This window comes from Bufo gargarizans, chromosome 5 (assembly GCF_014858855.1).
Source record: "Bufo gargarizans isolate SCDJY-AF-19 chromosome 5, ASM1485885v1, whole genome shotgun sequence".
NCBI lineage: Eukaryota > Metazoa > Chordata > Amphibia > Anura > Bufonidae > Bufo > Bufo gargarizans.
Genome location: NC_058084.1, coordinates 79,683,875 through 79,700,699, shown reverse-complemented (window position 1 = coordinate 79,700,699; position 16,825 = coordinate 79,683,875). Strand labels below are relative to the sequence as shown.

Here is a 16,825-nt window from a genome sequence, read left to right as displayed (position 1 = left end):
ACAGTCCCTCCAACTGTGATAATGCTCCCCAAGAGTGCCCCATTAGTAGAAGAGCCCTCCAGTAATAATAATACCCTCACAGAGCCCCCAGTAATAGGGCCCCGTATTGTTCCCCCAGTGGTAATAAAGCTCTCTATAGACCCCTCAGTAGTAATAAGGCCCCCCATAAAGCTCTTAGAAATAAGGTGGATCTATAGGTCCCTCCTATAGAGCCCTCAGTAGTAATAAGAATGCCTATAATGTCCCCTGGATTTAGAATACCCCTACAGTCCCCCGGTATTTATACTGCCCCCTACTGTTATAATGCTCGCCCTGAAGGGCCCACAGTATTTATACTGCTCCCTATTGTTTTAATGCTCACCCTGAAGTGCCCACAGTATTTATAATGCCCCCTGCAGTGCCCCCTGTAGTTATCTTCCTCCCTCCACCTTACAGTCCCATGTAGTTAACATCACACCATCTCTCCTGCCCCCTACAAAATACAGTCCCATGTAAATAACATCACTACCCTCCCTTCAGCCCCTCCAATATACTGTATAGTCCCATGTAAATAACATCACACCATCTCTCCAGCCCCCTCCAATATACAGTCCCATGTAAATAACATCCCTCTCTATTTACAGCCCCCTCCAAAATACAATCCCATGTAAATAAATTCACCTCCTCCCCAGCCGCCTTCAACATACAGTCCCATGTAAATAATATCACCCCCTCCCCAGTTGCCTCCAACATGCAATCCCATGTAAACATCACCCTCCCAACATACAGTCCCATGTAAATAACATCACTCCCTCCCTCATACCCCTGTAGCATTCAGTCCCATGTAAATAACATCACTCCCTCCCACAACTGCCATCAACATACAGTCCCATGTAAATAACATCACGCCCTCTCCAACATACAGTCCCACGTAAATAACATCACTTCCTCTTACAGCCACCATCAACATACAGTCCCATGTAAATAACATCACTACCCTCCCTTCAGCCCCTCCAACTGCCATCAACATACAGTCCCATGTAAATAACATCACTCCTTCTCCCAGCCCTCTCCAACATACAGTCCCATGTAAATAACATCACTCCCTTCTACAGCCACCATCAACATACAGTCCCATGTAAATAACATCACCCCCTCACACAGCCACCTTCAACATACATTCCCATGTAAATAACATCACCCCCTCCCCAGCCACCTCCAACACGCAGTTCCATGTAACTAACACCCCTTCCTTCATCCCTAACATACAGTCCCAGTTAAATAACCATTACTCTGAGCATTGCTCTGCCTCTCCCTTCACTTACCTCTCCTCATGTAGCAGACATCACCACAGCTTCTTTTCCCAGGACTTCTCCTCTTCACTGCTGTCCTCTCCTGTACTGGTTACATGATAGTGACATCATCGCAGGTCCTTCCCAACCCCTACCTGTTTTACTGGTCACATGACCTGTGATGTCATCACAGGTCCTTCAGCTCCTACAGTGCATTAGATTGTATCTAGCTGGCAGGCAGGACATTCGGGCCTGGGACAAAACATCAGGGGGACAGGCCCGAGTGTTTTAACCTAGCAACGCACCTGGACTTACTAATGTATTGTGATTGTCCATATTGCTTCCTTTGCTGGCTAGATTCGTTTTTCCAAAACATTATATGCTGCTTGTTTCCATGGTTACGACCACCCTGCAATCCATCATCGGTGGCCGTGCTTGCACACTATAGCAAAAAGCACCAGCCTCTCTGGTGGCCAAGACCATGAGAGTTTATATAGGCTGGTTCTTTTTTCTATAGTGTGCAAGCACGGCCACCACTGATGGATTGCAGGGTGGTCGTAACCATGAAAAGGAGCAGCATATAACATAACGGAAAAATTAATCCAGCCAGCAAAGGAATAGGATGCAGACCCATTCATTTCAATGGGTTTGCAAAAAATGCGGACAACACATCGTGTGCTGTCCGCATCAGTATGTCCATTCCGTAGCCCCGCAAAAAAATATAGAATATGTCCTATTCCGTTTTAGGCATTGTTACAATAGATCGGCAAAAAAAAAAACGCATGACATACGGATGTCATCCTTTTTTTTTTTTTTGCGGATCCGCAATTTGTGGACCGCAAAACACATACAGTCGTGTGCATGTAGCCTAAATGCTATTTGCTAAAGTAACACAACCCCTTTAAGCAACCATCGATCAACAGCCTGTATATCATTGACTGCCACTCATTCTGTTCTTCTTAAAGGACCCTTGCAAACTGCTCTGTCTATTTTGCAAGGCAATTCAAGTTACATTGTGATAAATGAAAGTGCTACAGCAGATTTTAGGTTTGGTTTAGTTGGTGTATGATCAGATGGCTACAAAGGGAATTTAGCAGACACTTGGTTGTTCCTATTTCTCAGGCTTCATCCCTATATGTATTTATTCTTCTGCCTATTCCTCTCATATTGTGTTCATGGTAATGTCTATGGTGAATAATAGGACATTTTAGGCAATTATATCTGCTTTTTTCTAGAAACAGTCCCATTGTTGTCCATGGATTCAGTCCCATTCCCTTGCATCAGGATCAGCTGGTATACCAGACAAAGCGCCATGGACAGTTGCTGTGATTTTCCTTAAAAAAATTTCACTCCATTTTAGTAATTGTTACTCTGCTATACGGGCCAATTATTCTATAGTGTTGAGCGCGAATATTCGAATTGCGAATTTTTTTCTCGAATATCGCAATTTCGAGATTTCGCGAATATTTAGAATATCGTTCTATATATTCGCGAATTCGAATATTCTTTTTTTTATTTTTTATTATTATATTTTTTTTCTTTCCCACTTCTCTAAAGTTGTTCTTACCTGTCCTTTGGATTCCTGGCTTCCTGGCTGCTCCAGTCAGTGGCGTTTTCAACTTACTGCTATATTCCATATTAGCTAAATTACAATCTAATCTATATGTGTATTTTACGAAATTTCGCAAATTGCGATGCGAATAATATAACACAAAATAATCGCATGAAGATTTCAATTTAGCACTGCTATATTCCATATTCTAGCCTAATATGGAATATAGCTGTGCTAAGTTGAAATCTTCATGCGATTATTTCGTGTTATATTACTCGCATCGCAATTTCGACTTGCAAATGTTCTTAATATTGCTCTAACTTCGTCTTTTAGAATATTACGAATATTCTAAAAGACGAAGTTAGAGCAATATTACGAAATTTCGTAAAATACACATATAGATTGTAATTTAGCTTATATAGTGCTATAATCCCTTTTTTTTTCCTCTAATTTTTTTTGCCTCTTCTGAACTTAAGTTTTGTAAAATATGTACACTATTAAAAAATATTACTATAGCAGTATATTAGCTTAAATACAATCTATGTGTATTTTACGAAATTTCGTAATATTGCTCTAACTTCGTCTTTTAGAAATTTCGTAATATTGCTCTAACTTCGTCTTTTAGAATATTCGTAATATTCTAAAAGACGAAGTTAGAGCAATATTAAGAACATTTGCAAAAGCCGAAATTGCGATGCGAGTAATATAATACGAAATAATCGCATGAAGATTTCAACTTAGCACTGCTATATTCCATATTCTAGCCTAGTATGGAATATAGCAGTGCTAACTTAGCACAGCTATATTCCATATTAGGCTAGAATATGGAATATAGCAGTGCTAAGTTGAAATCTTCATGCGATTATTTCGTATTATATTACTCGCATCGCAATTTCGGCTTTTGCAAATGTTCTTAATATTGCTCTAACTTCGTCTTTTAGAATATTACGAATATTCTAAAAATACACATAGATTGTATTTAAGCTAATATACTGCTATAGTAATATTTTTTAATAGTGTACATATTTTACAAAACTTAAGTTCAGAAGAGGCAAAAAAAGGGATTATAGCACTATATTAGCTAAATTACAATCTATATGTGTATTTTACGAAATTTCGTAATATTGCTCTGACTTCGTCTTTTAGAATATTCGTAATATTCTAAGAGACGAAGTTAGAGCAAATCACGAAATTTCGAAAAATACACATATTAGCCTAGCCATAGTCAATTAGCATAGGAACGTTGCCTTATACTATCAAGATAAATAATCGCAATACGCGAAAAAAAAATATATATTCGTATATTATTCGCGATAATTAGAATAATTACGAATATTCGATTTCGACGAATATAACACGAATATTCATTCGAATATTCGCGAAATATCGCGAAATCGAATATGGCACCTCCCGCTCATCACTATTATTCTACATCTTCTACCTCCACGAGACTCCGATCCAGCTCTAATGCAATGACATGCTAGGCTGCCAAGGCATAAGGCACCTTAATATGACGTATGGGCGGCAGGTTCAAAACCTCTTCCTGATGTGCAGACTTTGCCTGGTTCTGTTTCCTGGTTGTCTCATTGTTGCTGACCCTTGGACTTCTGTATTACCTGTTAATTGCTTTTTCCTGGATTCCTGAGACCTTTTGTTTCACAGCTTATTCAAAGCAAGACTTTCTCTGCCCCTGGATTGCTGACGCGTGTGGTCCTACAGCTTTGAGCCTTGCTTGTTTTGGACTTTGTGATTCTGTTTGCCCCTGGTACTTCTGCTGAGCTCCTGACTCCTACCTTCATTCCTATGAGACGGACATTGAGACTCCCATAGGAATTGTGGGGATTTGCTCTGGTAGACATGCGGACACAGTACAGAGGCAAATTACCAGTTCTTAAATCAAACTTCTGTGTTTATTCACACATAAGGCAAAAACTAAACGTCACTTTGCAGTCTTGATGTTAGTTCACACACAATGGAAAGTCCACATAGCAAAAATCACCTGTCACCGCCAGACATCTGAGAAGCTCTGACAGACGTTCTTCAGAACCTCCTGCTTGAGGTTCTTTTGTTTTGCTTTCGTTTTGTCATCTCGTTTCCCTCTCTAAGCTGTCATCTAGTTGCACTGATTGCATCCCTTTAAATCCCCTCCCATACTGCATCACTTTGCGGTTTATACAACTTCCTGGAGTGTGTATATGCTGGATGCTACAACTGATGCTTCTACAGATAAGTCTGTTCCTTTATTTGTGTTTTCCTGTTTGCTTGATCCTAGGTGACCCTGACTCCCTCTGTATTAAGTGTAGGGAGCCGGTGGTCATGTCCCCTCACTATTATAGGGTGTTCAGGTGTCATACAGTCGAGGCACGAGGGCATGCAATTTTCTATCATAGAGATCTTTGCATGGGCTGAGAAGACAGGGAGAGTTTCAGGACTTAAATAGGGGTCACCCTTTTGTTCCTTAGTTTCGGATCAAGCCAGTCGAATCCTTATTTGTAACTTCTTGTTTTCTGTTACACCATCCGTGACATCACCTTGTTGGCAGTTCTACCTACAGCAGTCCATAGCAGGCTTTTAGGGGGGCTGTTTCCCCTAAACACAGGTCTCAGCCCTCCAGCACCGCATAAGCCTCAGATCCCAGCACACACACACTTGAGCACCACTGTCAGAGGGAGGTAAATCCACACACCTGGCAGTGCTGGCTGTTTTTTATGCCTGGCAAAACCTAGCCTGGAAGAGCCGTCCCAGATCAGCTATGACAGCCATGCTAACTCTCAAGGTATTAATTAGCAATAGCTGCTGCTGACACATAAAATACCGGCTCTTACTTCACCGAGGCCAGGAACCTCGGTGACACATACCTTCCATCCACGGTGATTCCAGGTACCTTCTTACAGAATATATACAGAACCAGACTTCCTGTCACACATAAGATGATGTATGATTGGGAAAGTCTTTTTGCTGGTCACATGACATAGCTTAGGGTTAGAAGGGAGGGGATAACTCACAAATACAGACACTGGTAAGAAGATTATATTCACTACAGTTTACATCAGGTACCTTACTAACAGGAAAGCTTGGTAGAGTAGATCTATTCTTCCGGTACTGTCAGGAGATTACCCAGCCAAAGTCCTGTGCAAGGCTATGGTGGGATGGTTGCTATCAGTGAGGCTGGGTTCACCTATCAGTGAGGTGAACCAGGTTCCTGGCTCATTGTCTACTCCTAGAGCTAGGTGAGGTATTTTACTCTGCTACTCAGTATTGGCAGCTGCTGGTGATTGCGTATGTACCCTGGCTCAGTTTGCACCTCTGTGCTTTTTTACCTTAGCACTAGACCTGCTGATTTATCCTCTGTGTAATGACCATGGATAGTTTCTGGATTAAACCTTTGTCTGCTGTTTGGACTGTATCTGTCTCTCCGGGTTCTGACCATGTTTGTCTACCGCACACAGTCATTCTGGTAGGTCTGCTTTTGATGAGCTCACACCAGTTTTCTGCTACCTTACTCCACAGACATAACCTGGGTCCCTAGCAGCCAAGTCCTCGTAGAGAACCTAGGGGTAGCCTTATCTTCCTACTAACCGGGAATGGTTAAGGAAGACTGTTAGCCGTTTCTGAGTTTGCTGGTGGAAGTTCTGGACACTGACCATAGTTTTTCCTTACAATGACTTACCCAGTCAAATTTATCAACATTCCAGTATTTCTTTAAATCTCTAAACTGTATGAGCATGCCTTTCAGCCCCACAACAATTATAGCTGCCAGGACACACTGCAATAGAAATGTAATAGGTTATAGTAGATTTCAATTTAAATGTACTTTCAATTATTTCCCTTACCATAAGGGTCCCTTACCATAGGTAGCCAGTATAAGAGTGGTGCTACAAAATAAATGACGAACAGGACCAATGCACATGATATCAGAGAGGCCACCTGAAGAACAAAGATAATATATTACAATAAATACAGTATCTCACAAAACTGAGTACACCCCTCACATTTTTCTAAATATTTTATTATATATTTTCATTAGACAACATTGAAGATATGACTTTGATACAATTTTAAGTAGTCAGTGTACAGCTTGTATAACAATGTAAATTTGGTGTGTGCGTCTAAACCACTGGCAACAAAAGTGAATACGCCCCTAAGTAAAAAGGGCCAAATTGTGCCCAAAGTGTCAATATTTTGCCTGGCCACTATTATTTTCCATCACTGCCTTAACTCTCTTGGTCATGGAGTTCACTAGAGCTTCACAGGTTGCCACTGAAATCCTCTTCCACTCCTCCATGACGACATCACGGAGCAATGACGACCCACGTCACTCCTGATACCCGCCACTGCATCTTCCCATTGTGCAGATCAAAAGATCTGGCAAGCCTCCCTAGCATCACCCGCAATGCTAGGGAGGCTCATCCCCATCGCGGCCTGCTATTGGCTGCCCCCCCTAATGCCGAATGTTTTGCTCTGTGCTACAGGGAGATGCAGTGGCGGCCGTGCAGGCATCAGGAGCAACGCGGATGCCGGGGAGCAGGGTAAGTATTACCTATATGAGGGGTCTGGGAGTTAGGGGGTCATTATAATTCCTTTAATACTGAATAACCATCAATGGCAGACTCTGTAAAGGGAATCTGCCACCAGGTTCATGCCGCCCTATCTGAAGGCAGCATAAAGTAATGAAAATCACCCTGGTGATATCTCTGTGCCACTTACAGATGTGTTCACCATTACCTTAGCTTGAGTTTGCTTAAAAGGGTTGGCAACTTTTTGGCCACTGTTGACCAATGTGTTTGTGAGATGGTTATATGGATCTTACTAATATAATATTTTTTTTAATTATGCACAATTTATTTATTTCATAATATATTCTCAGAATTTCAACAGAGACTATATTAATAAGTGCTATATAATCATCTCACAAACACATTGGTAAACAGTAGCCACAAAGTGGCCAACCCCTTTAAGGATTTCTCAGGAAACAAATTAAATACAACACTACAACATACTAGCAATCCCCCTTGACAGGCTGCAATTCACAACACAATCACTGGGTGGCTGCACATAGACACATTTGTATAGGATAGATACATTGTGACACAATATCACAAAATTATGTTGTTTTGAAAAAATGGCTATTTCGTCACACATATCATATGTTCAGCCAAAAAGAAAGGCAAGGAAGGATACATCTGTACTTGCCAATATGGTGGTGTTTTTTTTTGTTTTGTTTTTTTTAAAATCACAGTTTATCAGTTGAAAAAAAAAGAAAAGAAAGGCAGCACCCGTGTTTGCAATGGTGTAAAAAAAAAGTTGAGGTCCTTTAATTCATCTTGCTTCAATGTATGCATTTATTGGTTTGCTGAAAGGTGGATTAAAGGACCTCAACCTTTTTTACACCATTGCAAACATGAGTGCTGCCTTTCTTTTTTTGACTCTCCAAGGGGCTAATTGTGGACCTAGCTCCTATTAGGGCATGCACCGTTCTTTGGATTTTACAAGGGGTGCCGTATTCAAAAAAATTTCACCAAGTTCTGCATCAGTCAGGAGTCCCCTGTACTCATGTGCTGTGGGCTCCCACTGATTGACAGTCTGCTCCACAGGAGAAAGCTGTCTATCAATGGTGTGAGGGCTGGGGGAACCTGCAGTTAAGTCATACAAGGACCGTGGCTCACACATCGTTCAGTTCACACTGCATCTGATTAACCTGTATGAACACTATACCACATCAACAAGCAAGAGACACACCAATATAATCAGGGCGAACCTGATGACAGATTTCCCTTAAAGGGTATGTCCACCTGAGTACTATTTTACAGCTTATATAAATATATTTTCTATATAAAGAGTTGAATAAATGTGGACATTAAATTTTATTTGGGAATGCATTAAATAATCTGGAGCCTATACTTTAAAATAGAACTGTATTCACAATTCTACTGGCCATCAATAAACACAGTCATCAAGATGCCTTTTATTAGGCATGCCCCTACAGGGGTTTTCAGATATTTTTTATTGGGCACAGAGCAGGGGGCAGTATGAAACGAAATAACAAAAAAAAAATCTTATTCATCTTTTCAATGTCCACACTAGCACTGCCGCTGCGGTCTCAGTCCTTGTGGTCCCCATTGATCCAGCCACAATGAAGTCATTCATGAGTTTGATGCTGCTGTAGTACCCCAGAGGGGGCGCAACCATTTCTACAACCTGCTACTTTCTTAATTGTCTAATCAATGTGGGACACCTCCATGCCTTGTGTTTCCAGGTCTGTTCATTAGGCGCTATGTAACTGTTATGTATTGTATTACATGGTTGTCCAGCAGGTGGCAGTGTTTATGGCAGAGAATGCCTTTAGATAGAATGGAACTTACCATTCCATTGTCCCCCTTTTGGGCAGAAGTGGGCTAGTCCAAGGGAGAGGTTGCAGGAAGCTATAGTTAGTCTGGAGTAGAGAGTGGAGTTGAGAGCTGGAGCGAGAGAGTGAAGCAGCATGGTGTGAAGAGGGAGCGTTTCCCCTCACTGCTGCAGGAGCTTTAGGAAAGTAGCTCAGAGAGCAGCCCACATCGGATATATAAAAGAACTTGGTACCTCTGAGAGGCAAAACGGAGCCAAAGACCCCTACTCAGCAAAACAGGTCACATGATACCTCTTATAAGAAACAGTAACTGAAAATGATAGTTGCCAGACTGAAGCCAGAGAATAGCACAGCAGAGAAAGAGAAAGCAAAGTATTTAAGTTTACCTGCCAGTCTTAGCCTACTGGAGCCAAGTGAAAGATCGAGTATTGTTCGGATAACACAAGTAAAAACCATTGAACTTTACCAAGTTTGCACTCCAAACTACAACTATACCCTGGGGGCAGCCTTCCGCACTGCCAATCACTGGCATCAGCAGTCATGTGTCCTTCATGCAGTCCGGGGACTGACTACAGCGTGAACGATGAACAGCACAAAACAGCTGCAGAACCAGAGGGGACCGGAGCAGTGGCGCTGGAGTGGCTGGACACATAAAAAGTGAGCAAAGGTGATTTTCACAGGTAGATTATCTGGCAGATTATTGGGAAAAAATGTTTCCGCGAATGCTTATTCCCAACAAGCTGCCTGCGAAAAGGTGCAGCTGATCCCCCGATGAACAGGCAAAACGCTTGAAATGATCATTAGTGAAGGTACATCAATTATCATTTCTGGACAGCAGATCGTTGCCCAGAAACAATGCTGTTATGTAAGGACGAGCAATCACAATAGCCATCCCTCGTCCTCATACTGTGAAGGAGATCGACGTGCGTAAATGTTTTAGTCATGCTTCCACTTAACAAGCAGCCGACTGTTGGGAAGGAGCGCTTCCTTCCCAACAATCGGCTTTAGCTCGGCCCATCTAAATCCACCTTATAGGGCCCCTTGTTATATGCCTATTTGCTTAAATCCTGGAAATCCCCTTTAACAGCTTGGGGACAATCTCCCTTATCACCACCAATGTTGGAATGGTTTCAGAAAATATCACATATTTTCCATAGGTCCGCGGAAAAATAAAAATAAATGGACGGCACAGAGATGTCATCTGTGTGCTGTCCGCATCCTTGCTGCCAGGCTGCATATTATAGAACCTGCCCAATTCTTGTCCGTTCTGCGGACAAGAATAGACTTTTTAACAATGTGTCCAGTGAAAATTGCAGCATGCACATTGACCGCATCCATATTTTGTAGGTCTGTGATTTGTGAACCACAAAATGGATGCTGTCATGTGCAGGAGGCCTTATGATAATGTAGGAGGCTGACCTGGGTTTTCGATCCAACGCTGTATGATAGAAAAGATCGGACTGGGGCTCCTGAATTTGGAATGCAAAAGAAAAATGATGGAATAATATTGCTGAGTCCATGAGCCAAGAGTTCCTAAAATAAACAGAAATGAGAACATATTGGGGGTCATTTATTATACAGAAATACACCTAAATTAGCCATATTTTAGGCGCAGATTTGTAAAATACCACCAGATCTTTGTTTCTTCCAACCTAAACAACCTCGATTATCTTGCTTATCCCCACTAAAAATCAATGCAAATTTGGACAGCCAGTCCTCTATACTTCTGAGGCTCAGACTGGCTGGGGGAGGGTTGTCAGGATTTTGCATGGTACTTTTATCAATGTCCAGTTCATTCTCATTATAACCAAATGCAGTGCCCCGGAGGATTTAGTGCTGTCTTCTTTATCACTGCACGCCGACCCAGGGAGCTGCAAAACCATGAGTACGACTACTACCCCCATCAGCCCACCGTGCACGCACATACTGACCCTGCGGCCGGACTGCTGCACAAAGGTTTAACAATCCGTTTGTTGAGCTCGGTGCAACTTCAACTTTACTTTTATTGGTATTGAAAGGGTGTCTAGACCATTTAGAGGTGGAGACCATAGGAAAAAGCTTTTGGCCAGGGAAACACTGGATTTTCATGTAAAAAATTAGATCAATCGCTGCAAAAGGTTCACCACAATGATATGCAACTGACAACACTGGCTAATCCCTCAGGCTGATGTTAAAAACTGAGACTTTAGCTAATGTATTCCAGTCAGGAACACAATGGAGCCCTTTTACACCACCGTCAAGGTATCTCAGTGTGGCATGGGTCCTACCACTAGACTACCTATGATGTGTGAACACGGTCTGAGAAGTGCTAAGATACAACTTTCAGCCAAGCTCCCACATACCCCCATAGTGAGGTCACTCATGCGGTAGGAGAAGGAATTGCTCCTCCAGTTATATACATGTTAAAGTGTTTGGGGTTTTTGAGCATTTGCTCCCATTTAGGCCACTTTATTTTAGTGATTTTTCTTAGAAATGAGATCCCCAAAAGCTCTAAATAAAAGACAGGATGTATTTTATTATTAAATTAATTTCTATTAGTAGGATATTTTATCATGATATATTATGCACTTTATTGTAGAGTGAGCAGTGATAGATGTCATTTTCAAAGTTATCATGTATATGAAGTATTGTTTTTTTTCATATAGGCGTCTTCCCCTCCTCCCCCTCTCCTTGAATAATTAGTCATGAACCTGAGGAGACCTTATGATATTCTCCTGATCATGTATGTGTCGATTCACTATTGGTTACCTCATTTTCCAAACATATTTTACCTGTTGCTTTGTGTGAGATTTTATTCTTTTGACAAAGGGCTAATGTCACCCAAAACGCATCAAGAAGACTCTTATTTAACTGCATGTGTGCGCTTCAATAAAGTCTACAGTTCGGAGAAAGGCAGTACTGGATCCTTGTTTTCCATAGCTAAATTGTTGGGTCATAAATAGTTTGTCTATTTACAATAATCCAGAATTCAGGGGCTTTGCTAAAGTCTCAAAATATCCAGGTCCCAAGTCCCAATGGAGATAGGTAACATTTTCGATCCAAGCTCTAGTGCTAAAGGCATAGTTACATGGACATTACATTCTAGACTTTTACACATACATGAAAATACAGCACCACATGCCTCTTACATCCAGTGGCCATATCACAGTTCAAGGGTTTTTTAATTTAGCACACTCTTTTCATGTGCCTTACTATCCCATATAAATGTAATAGATGCCCCACTCAGGACCTCTCTCTATTAGCCAGAGCAGAGAGCTGCTACAAAGAGCAGCTCTTCTTCTGGATGAACCGGTCTCCAAACAGATTGTGATTTTGTAAGATTCCAGATTAATTTGCTGGTCTGTGATGGAATCATGTGCCAGGGTGGTGGCATTGGTGCTTCTTGACCTTTGGTGAAAAAAATAAATACTGTACAAATACATCACATTAATAAAACATAAGTGTGATTTACCTGATTTTCACAAACAGGGTATTTAAACTTCTTTGATGAGTTGTAGGCAAGAAATATAGACACCGCATATCCAACTATAGCCACCCCAAATGCTTCCACAACAACATGCTGTAAGGTGTCCATTGGTGGTACCTTTGGAAGGGGTATTCTGATAAAGTAAGATAAAGACAGCCATCACTATAAGATATAGTCTTCATCTCAGTAAAAAACACATTATAGGGGTTTCCTATGGTATTTAAAAGATATGGCCATATAGTTACTTACCTCATGTACATTTTCCCTGTGCTTTTATTCAATTTGGACTCTTCTGACCCATTTCACAAGATCAACAAATCACTCTGGTTTATTTTTATCCTGTATATAGCACTTCCTGTTGCTGTATCCAACCAAACCCATGATGCACTTCTCCTTTCTCTGTCACACCTCCAGCACCGCCCCAACAACACCAGCTAGTTTATAGCTCCTCCCACCCAGCTAGTTATATAGACACTCCCCTATCACTGCCCAGCAGGGGACCTGGAGAACCAGGTGAACACTGGGATACAGTAAAGACATTATATTATAAAAAAAAAAAGGTTATCAAGGAAAATATTTTTATGACTTATCCTCAGAATAGGTCATCAGTATCAGATCTGTGTGTGACCGGAACCCCCTTTGATCAGCTATTAGAAGAGGCCTTGAGCGCCACATCCAGTGACATCACTGTACATCGGTCACATGGCCTAGTTGCAGCTCAGTCCCATTGAAGTCACTGGGGCTGAGCTGCAATACGAAGCACAGCCACTATACAACGTATGGGACTGTACTTGGAAAGCTGCCAAGAGCCTGCATTACTCACCAGAGCTCTGTTTAGCGCAGTGGCTCCCTGAAACAGCTGATCAGTGGGGATGGTGGCACTTGTACCCCCGCTGATGTGATAATGATATTCTATACTGAGGATAAGTCATCATAATCTTTTAATCTTTTCCAGGATGCTGTAATCCTTTTAAAGCGAACCTTTCACCTCATTTTCACTTTATAAACTAGCAACAGTACCTTATAGATTATCTTGAGTGTGTTGTTATCCATGTTAGTGCCGCTTTCCTGCGCTGTTTATTCATAAAAATATCGTCTTATAAAGTTCAAATTTCGTGCTCCAACAGTCAAGCAACAAGTCAAGGGGGTAGCCCTTCCCTCTCCTCTGGCCGTACCTCCCCTGCCCTAACGCCGCCTCTATGCGCTGTAATTGACAGCCGGCACAGTCGCCGGGACCGCGCTTGTGAATCCTGCGCATGCGCCGTCCTCCTCCTCCGCTTGATCCAGTCTTTCTTTCAGACACAAGCGCGATCCTGTAACAGAATCGCGCATGCGCCGTCCGCAATCCCTGCCTGTCTGCTCTCCTGTCTGCGCAGACAGGAGAGCAGACAGGCAGGGATTGCGGACGGCGCATGCGCGATTCTGTTACAGGATCGCGCTTGTGTCTGAAAGAAAGACTGGATCAAGCGGAGGAGGAGGACGGCGCATGCGCAGGATTCACAAGCGCGGTCCCGGCGACTGTGCCGGCTGTCAATTACAGCGCATAGAGGCGGCGTTAGGGCAGGGGAGGTACGGCCAGAGGAGAGGGAAGGGCTACCCCCTTGACTTGTTGCTTGACTGTTGGAGCACGAAATTTGAACTTTATAAGACGATATTTTTATGAATAAACAGCGCAGGAAAGCGGCACTAACATGGATAACAACACACTCAAGATAATCTATAAGGTACTGTTGCTAGTTTATAAAGTGAAAATGAGGTGAAAGGTTCGCTTTAAGCATGTAATCTGAGTGGCTTCCATTACTCAGGACAACCCCTGTCAATATGCCCAATTAGGGGGGGTCCCTCTGATAGGGCTCCATTGTATGAGGCAGAGAACAAAGCAGCTAACACATTGGCACTAGAGATGAGCGAATTTTTCAAAAATTTGAATCGGCAGGTTCGCCGAACTTTTCAAAAAGATTTGATTTTAATTTTTTCATGCCAAATCGCGTAAAAAAACAGCTATTTCCTGGCTGCAGACAGCCTTTATAGGGAGTCTGCTGTGGTAGTGAAACAATACTGTGAGTCAGTATGACACGCAGGTGACAGGCGTCACTCTTAGAATCCCTGCACACTTCACTTATTTGGGCAGTCACGGGGCCAAATCTGACCAAATAACTCAAGTATGAACTCAGGTCGATGTTAGCGTCAAGAAGCGCACTCCTTTTACACCGTCATCAGAAAATTCCACATAGATGTCCACAGAACCTGTTCTATTAAATTCTTATACAAGTAGAGCACCCCGACAGAGTGAAGAGGGTGTCAGCAGTAAGTTTGTGTTGACGTCACTGATTATTTTGCCTTTCCTCTCATCTGTCAGAACAATAACCCACAAAAAACGGATCCTGCCTGTGGAGCATCTGCCTTCACTCAGTCAGCGTTTGGTCAGTAATCCATCAGTATTGCTAATGCCAAAAAAACTGGAGTGGATCCAAAACAGAGATGACACGTGAATGGAATATTTGCATGTCTTCTGTGTTTTGTACCCACTCCTGCTTTTGGCTACCAAATCATAAGCCCGTTCTGATTGGACCATAAAGGCCTTACAGCTGATACACAGACAGGATCCATTGTGCACAGAGTGGCCCAATGATATAGTGGTGAGGTGGAAGCAGCATGAGGAGACTACAGAGTGGCCCAGTGACATAGTGGTGAGGTGCCAGCTGCAGCATGAGGAGGCCACAGAGTGGCACAATGACAGAGTGTGGAGGTGGCAGCAGCAGCATGAGGAGGCCACAGAGTGGCAAGGTGAAATAGCGTGGAGGTGGCAGCAGCACCAGCATTAGGAGACCACAGAGTGACCCGGTGATGGAGAAGGGAGGTGGGTAGCAATAACAGTACCCGCTGAGGATGGTGGGTGTAAGAAGGAGCACTTGGCACCAGATGTGTGGCATCAGGCGGGTGGCAGCATCAGAATAGAAGCTGAGGCAGGTAGCCAGAAGAAACGGTCTCTTTTGTCAAGGTTTGGGTAAGCCAGCATGGATGATCTAATCTGATGCATCAGGCGTTGGTGGGTGGAAATCCTGTCTGATCCACGCCTGATTCATCTTGACAAAAGTCAGTCTCTCCACATTTTGGGTGGACAGGCGAGTTCTTCTTGGGGTAACTATTCCCCTCACTGCACTAAACACCCGCTCTGATGCCACACTACTGGCTCGGAAGGACAGCTTTTTCAGGCCAAACTCGGCCAGTTGCGGCCACAAATTCAGTTTGGCTGCCCAGTAGTCCAGCAGATCTTTGATGATGGGTGGCAGGGTGCACTCCAAGTATGCCACCAACTGCTGGTTCAGGTTCTGCTCTATGTCTAGCTGCTGGTGAGTACTAGCACTATGCGGGTGAAGAAAGCTGCTCATCGACGACTCTAGACTCAGGCTGCTGCTGATGGAGCTGGTATTGGTCCTGCCACCCCCCCTCCCCCACAGCAGCTATGGCAGTGGAACATGAGCGCAGAGGGCCCCCCCTTTCGGACCTGTGAGAGGATGGACGATGGCGCAGATAGGCAGCGTACAACTGACTACATAGGATGTCTCTATAGTAGTTCAGTTTGTCCTCCCTCTCAGCAGGTATAAAAAAGACCCTTCGGAAGATACTCTACAATCACCCATCAATTCTCCCCCAAAAAGGCTGTTTCACAAAAGAATTTTACCACTGAATTGCTAATCAATGCAATTACTCAGTCCCTACAGAAGAAAGTCTACATTCACCAACCAATTTTCCCCAAAAAGGCTGTATCACAAAAAAAATTCACCACTGAATGACAATGTAAATTCACTGCAGAACAACTAACACATACTTATTTTTGCTATTAATACACCCCAAAAAAATAATAATCTCAATTCACAGCAGAATGGCTAATAGGACTTACGTATCTATCCTGTACCCTGTAAATGGCTGTAGTACAATGGAACTTTTTTGCCACTAATACACGTCAAAAAGGGCTGTAATTTTCCCACTTCACCACACAATGGCTAATAAGCCCTTTTTCTTTTTCCCCACTAATACATGGCAAAAAAGGCTTTAGAACATATATATATAACTGCACCGCACAAGGGCTAATAAGATCCCAATAACAAGAACAGTTTGCTAGAATTACAGAGGTATCATCTATTGCAAACCTGAAATGAGCAGCAGTATAATGGCAATTTGGAACC

The 16,825-nt window shown here is 42.7% G+C and overlaps 1 protein-coding gene across 4 annotated transcripts in view; it reads right to left on the bottom strand.

Annotated features, from left to right (window-relative positions):
• The window catches only part of SLC26A7 (solute carrier family 26 member 7), an 82,615-nt gene that overhangs the window by 38,891 nt on the left and 26,899 nt on the right, over positions 1-16,825 (bottom strand). For all 4 annotated transcript variants that reach the window (XM_044294448.1, XM_044294450.1, XM_044294449.1 and 1 more), the window contains exons 7-10: positions 12,621-12,768; positions 10,589-10,702; positions 6,673-6,750; positions 6,494-6,589 (exon numbers count right to left, since the gene is read on the bottom strand). In XM_044294448.1, the coding sequence (XP_044150383.1) occupies positions 6,494-6,589; positions 6,673-6,750; positions 10,589-10,702; positions 12,621-12,768 (436 nt within the window). The remainder of the gene's footprint in view (positions 1-6,493; positions 6,590-6,672; positions 6,751-10,588; positions 10,703-12,620; positions 12,769-16,825) is intronic.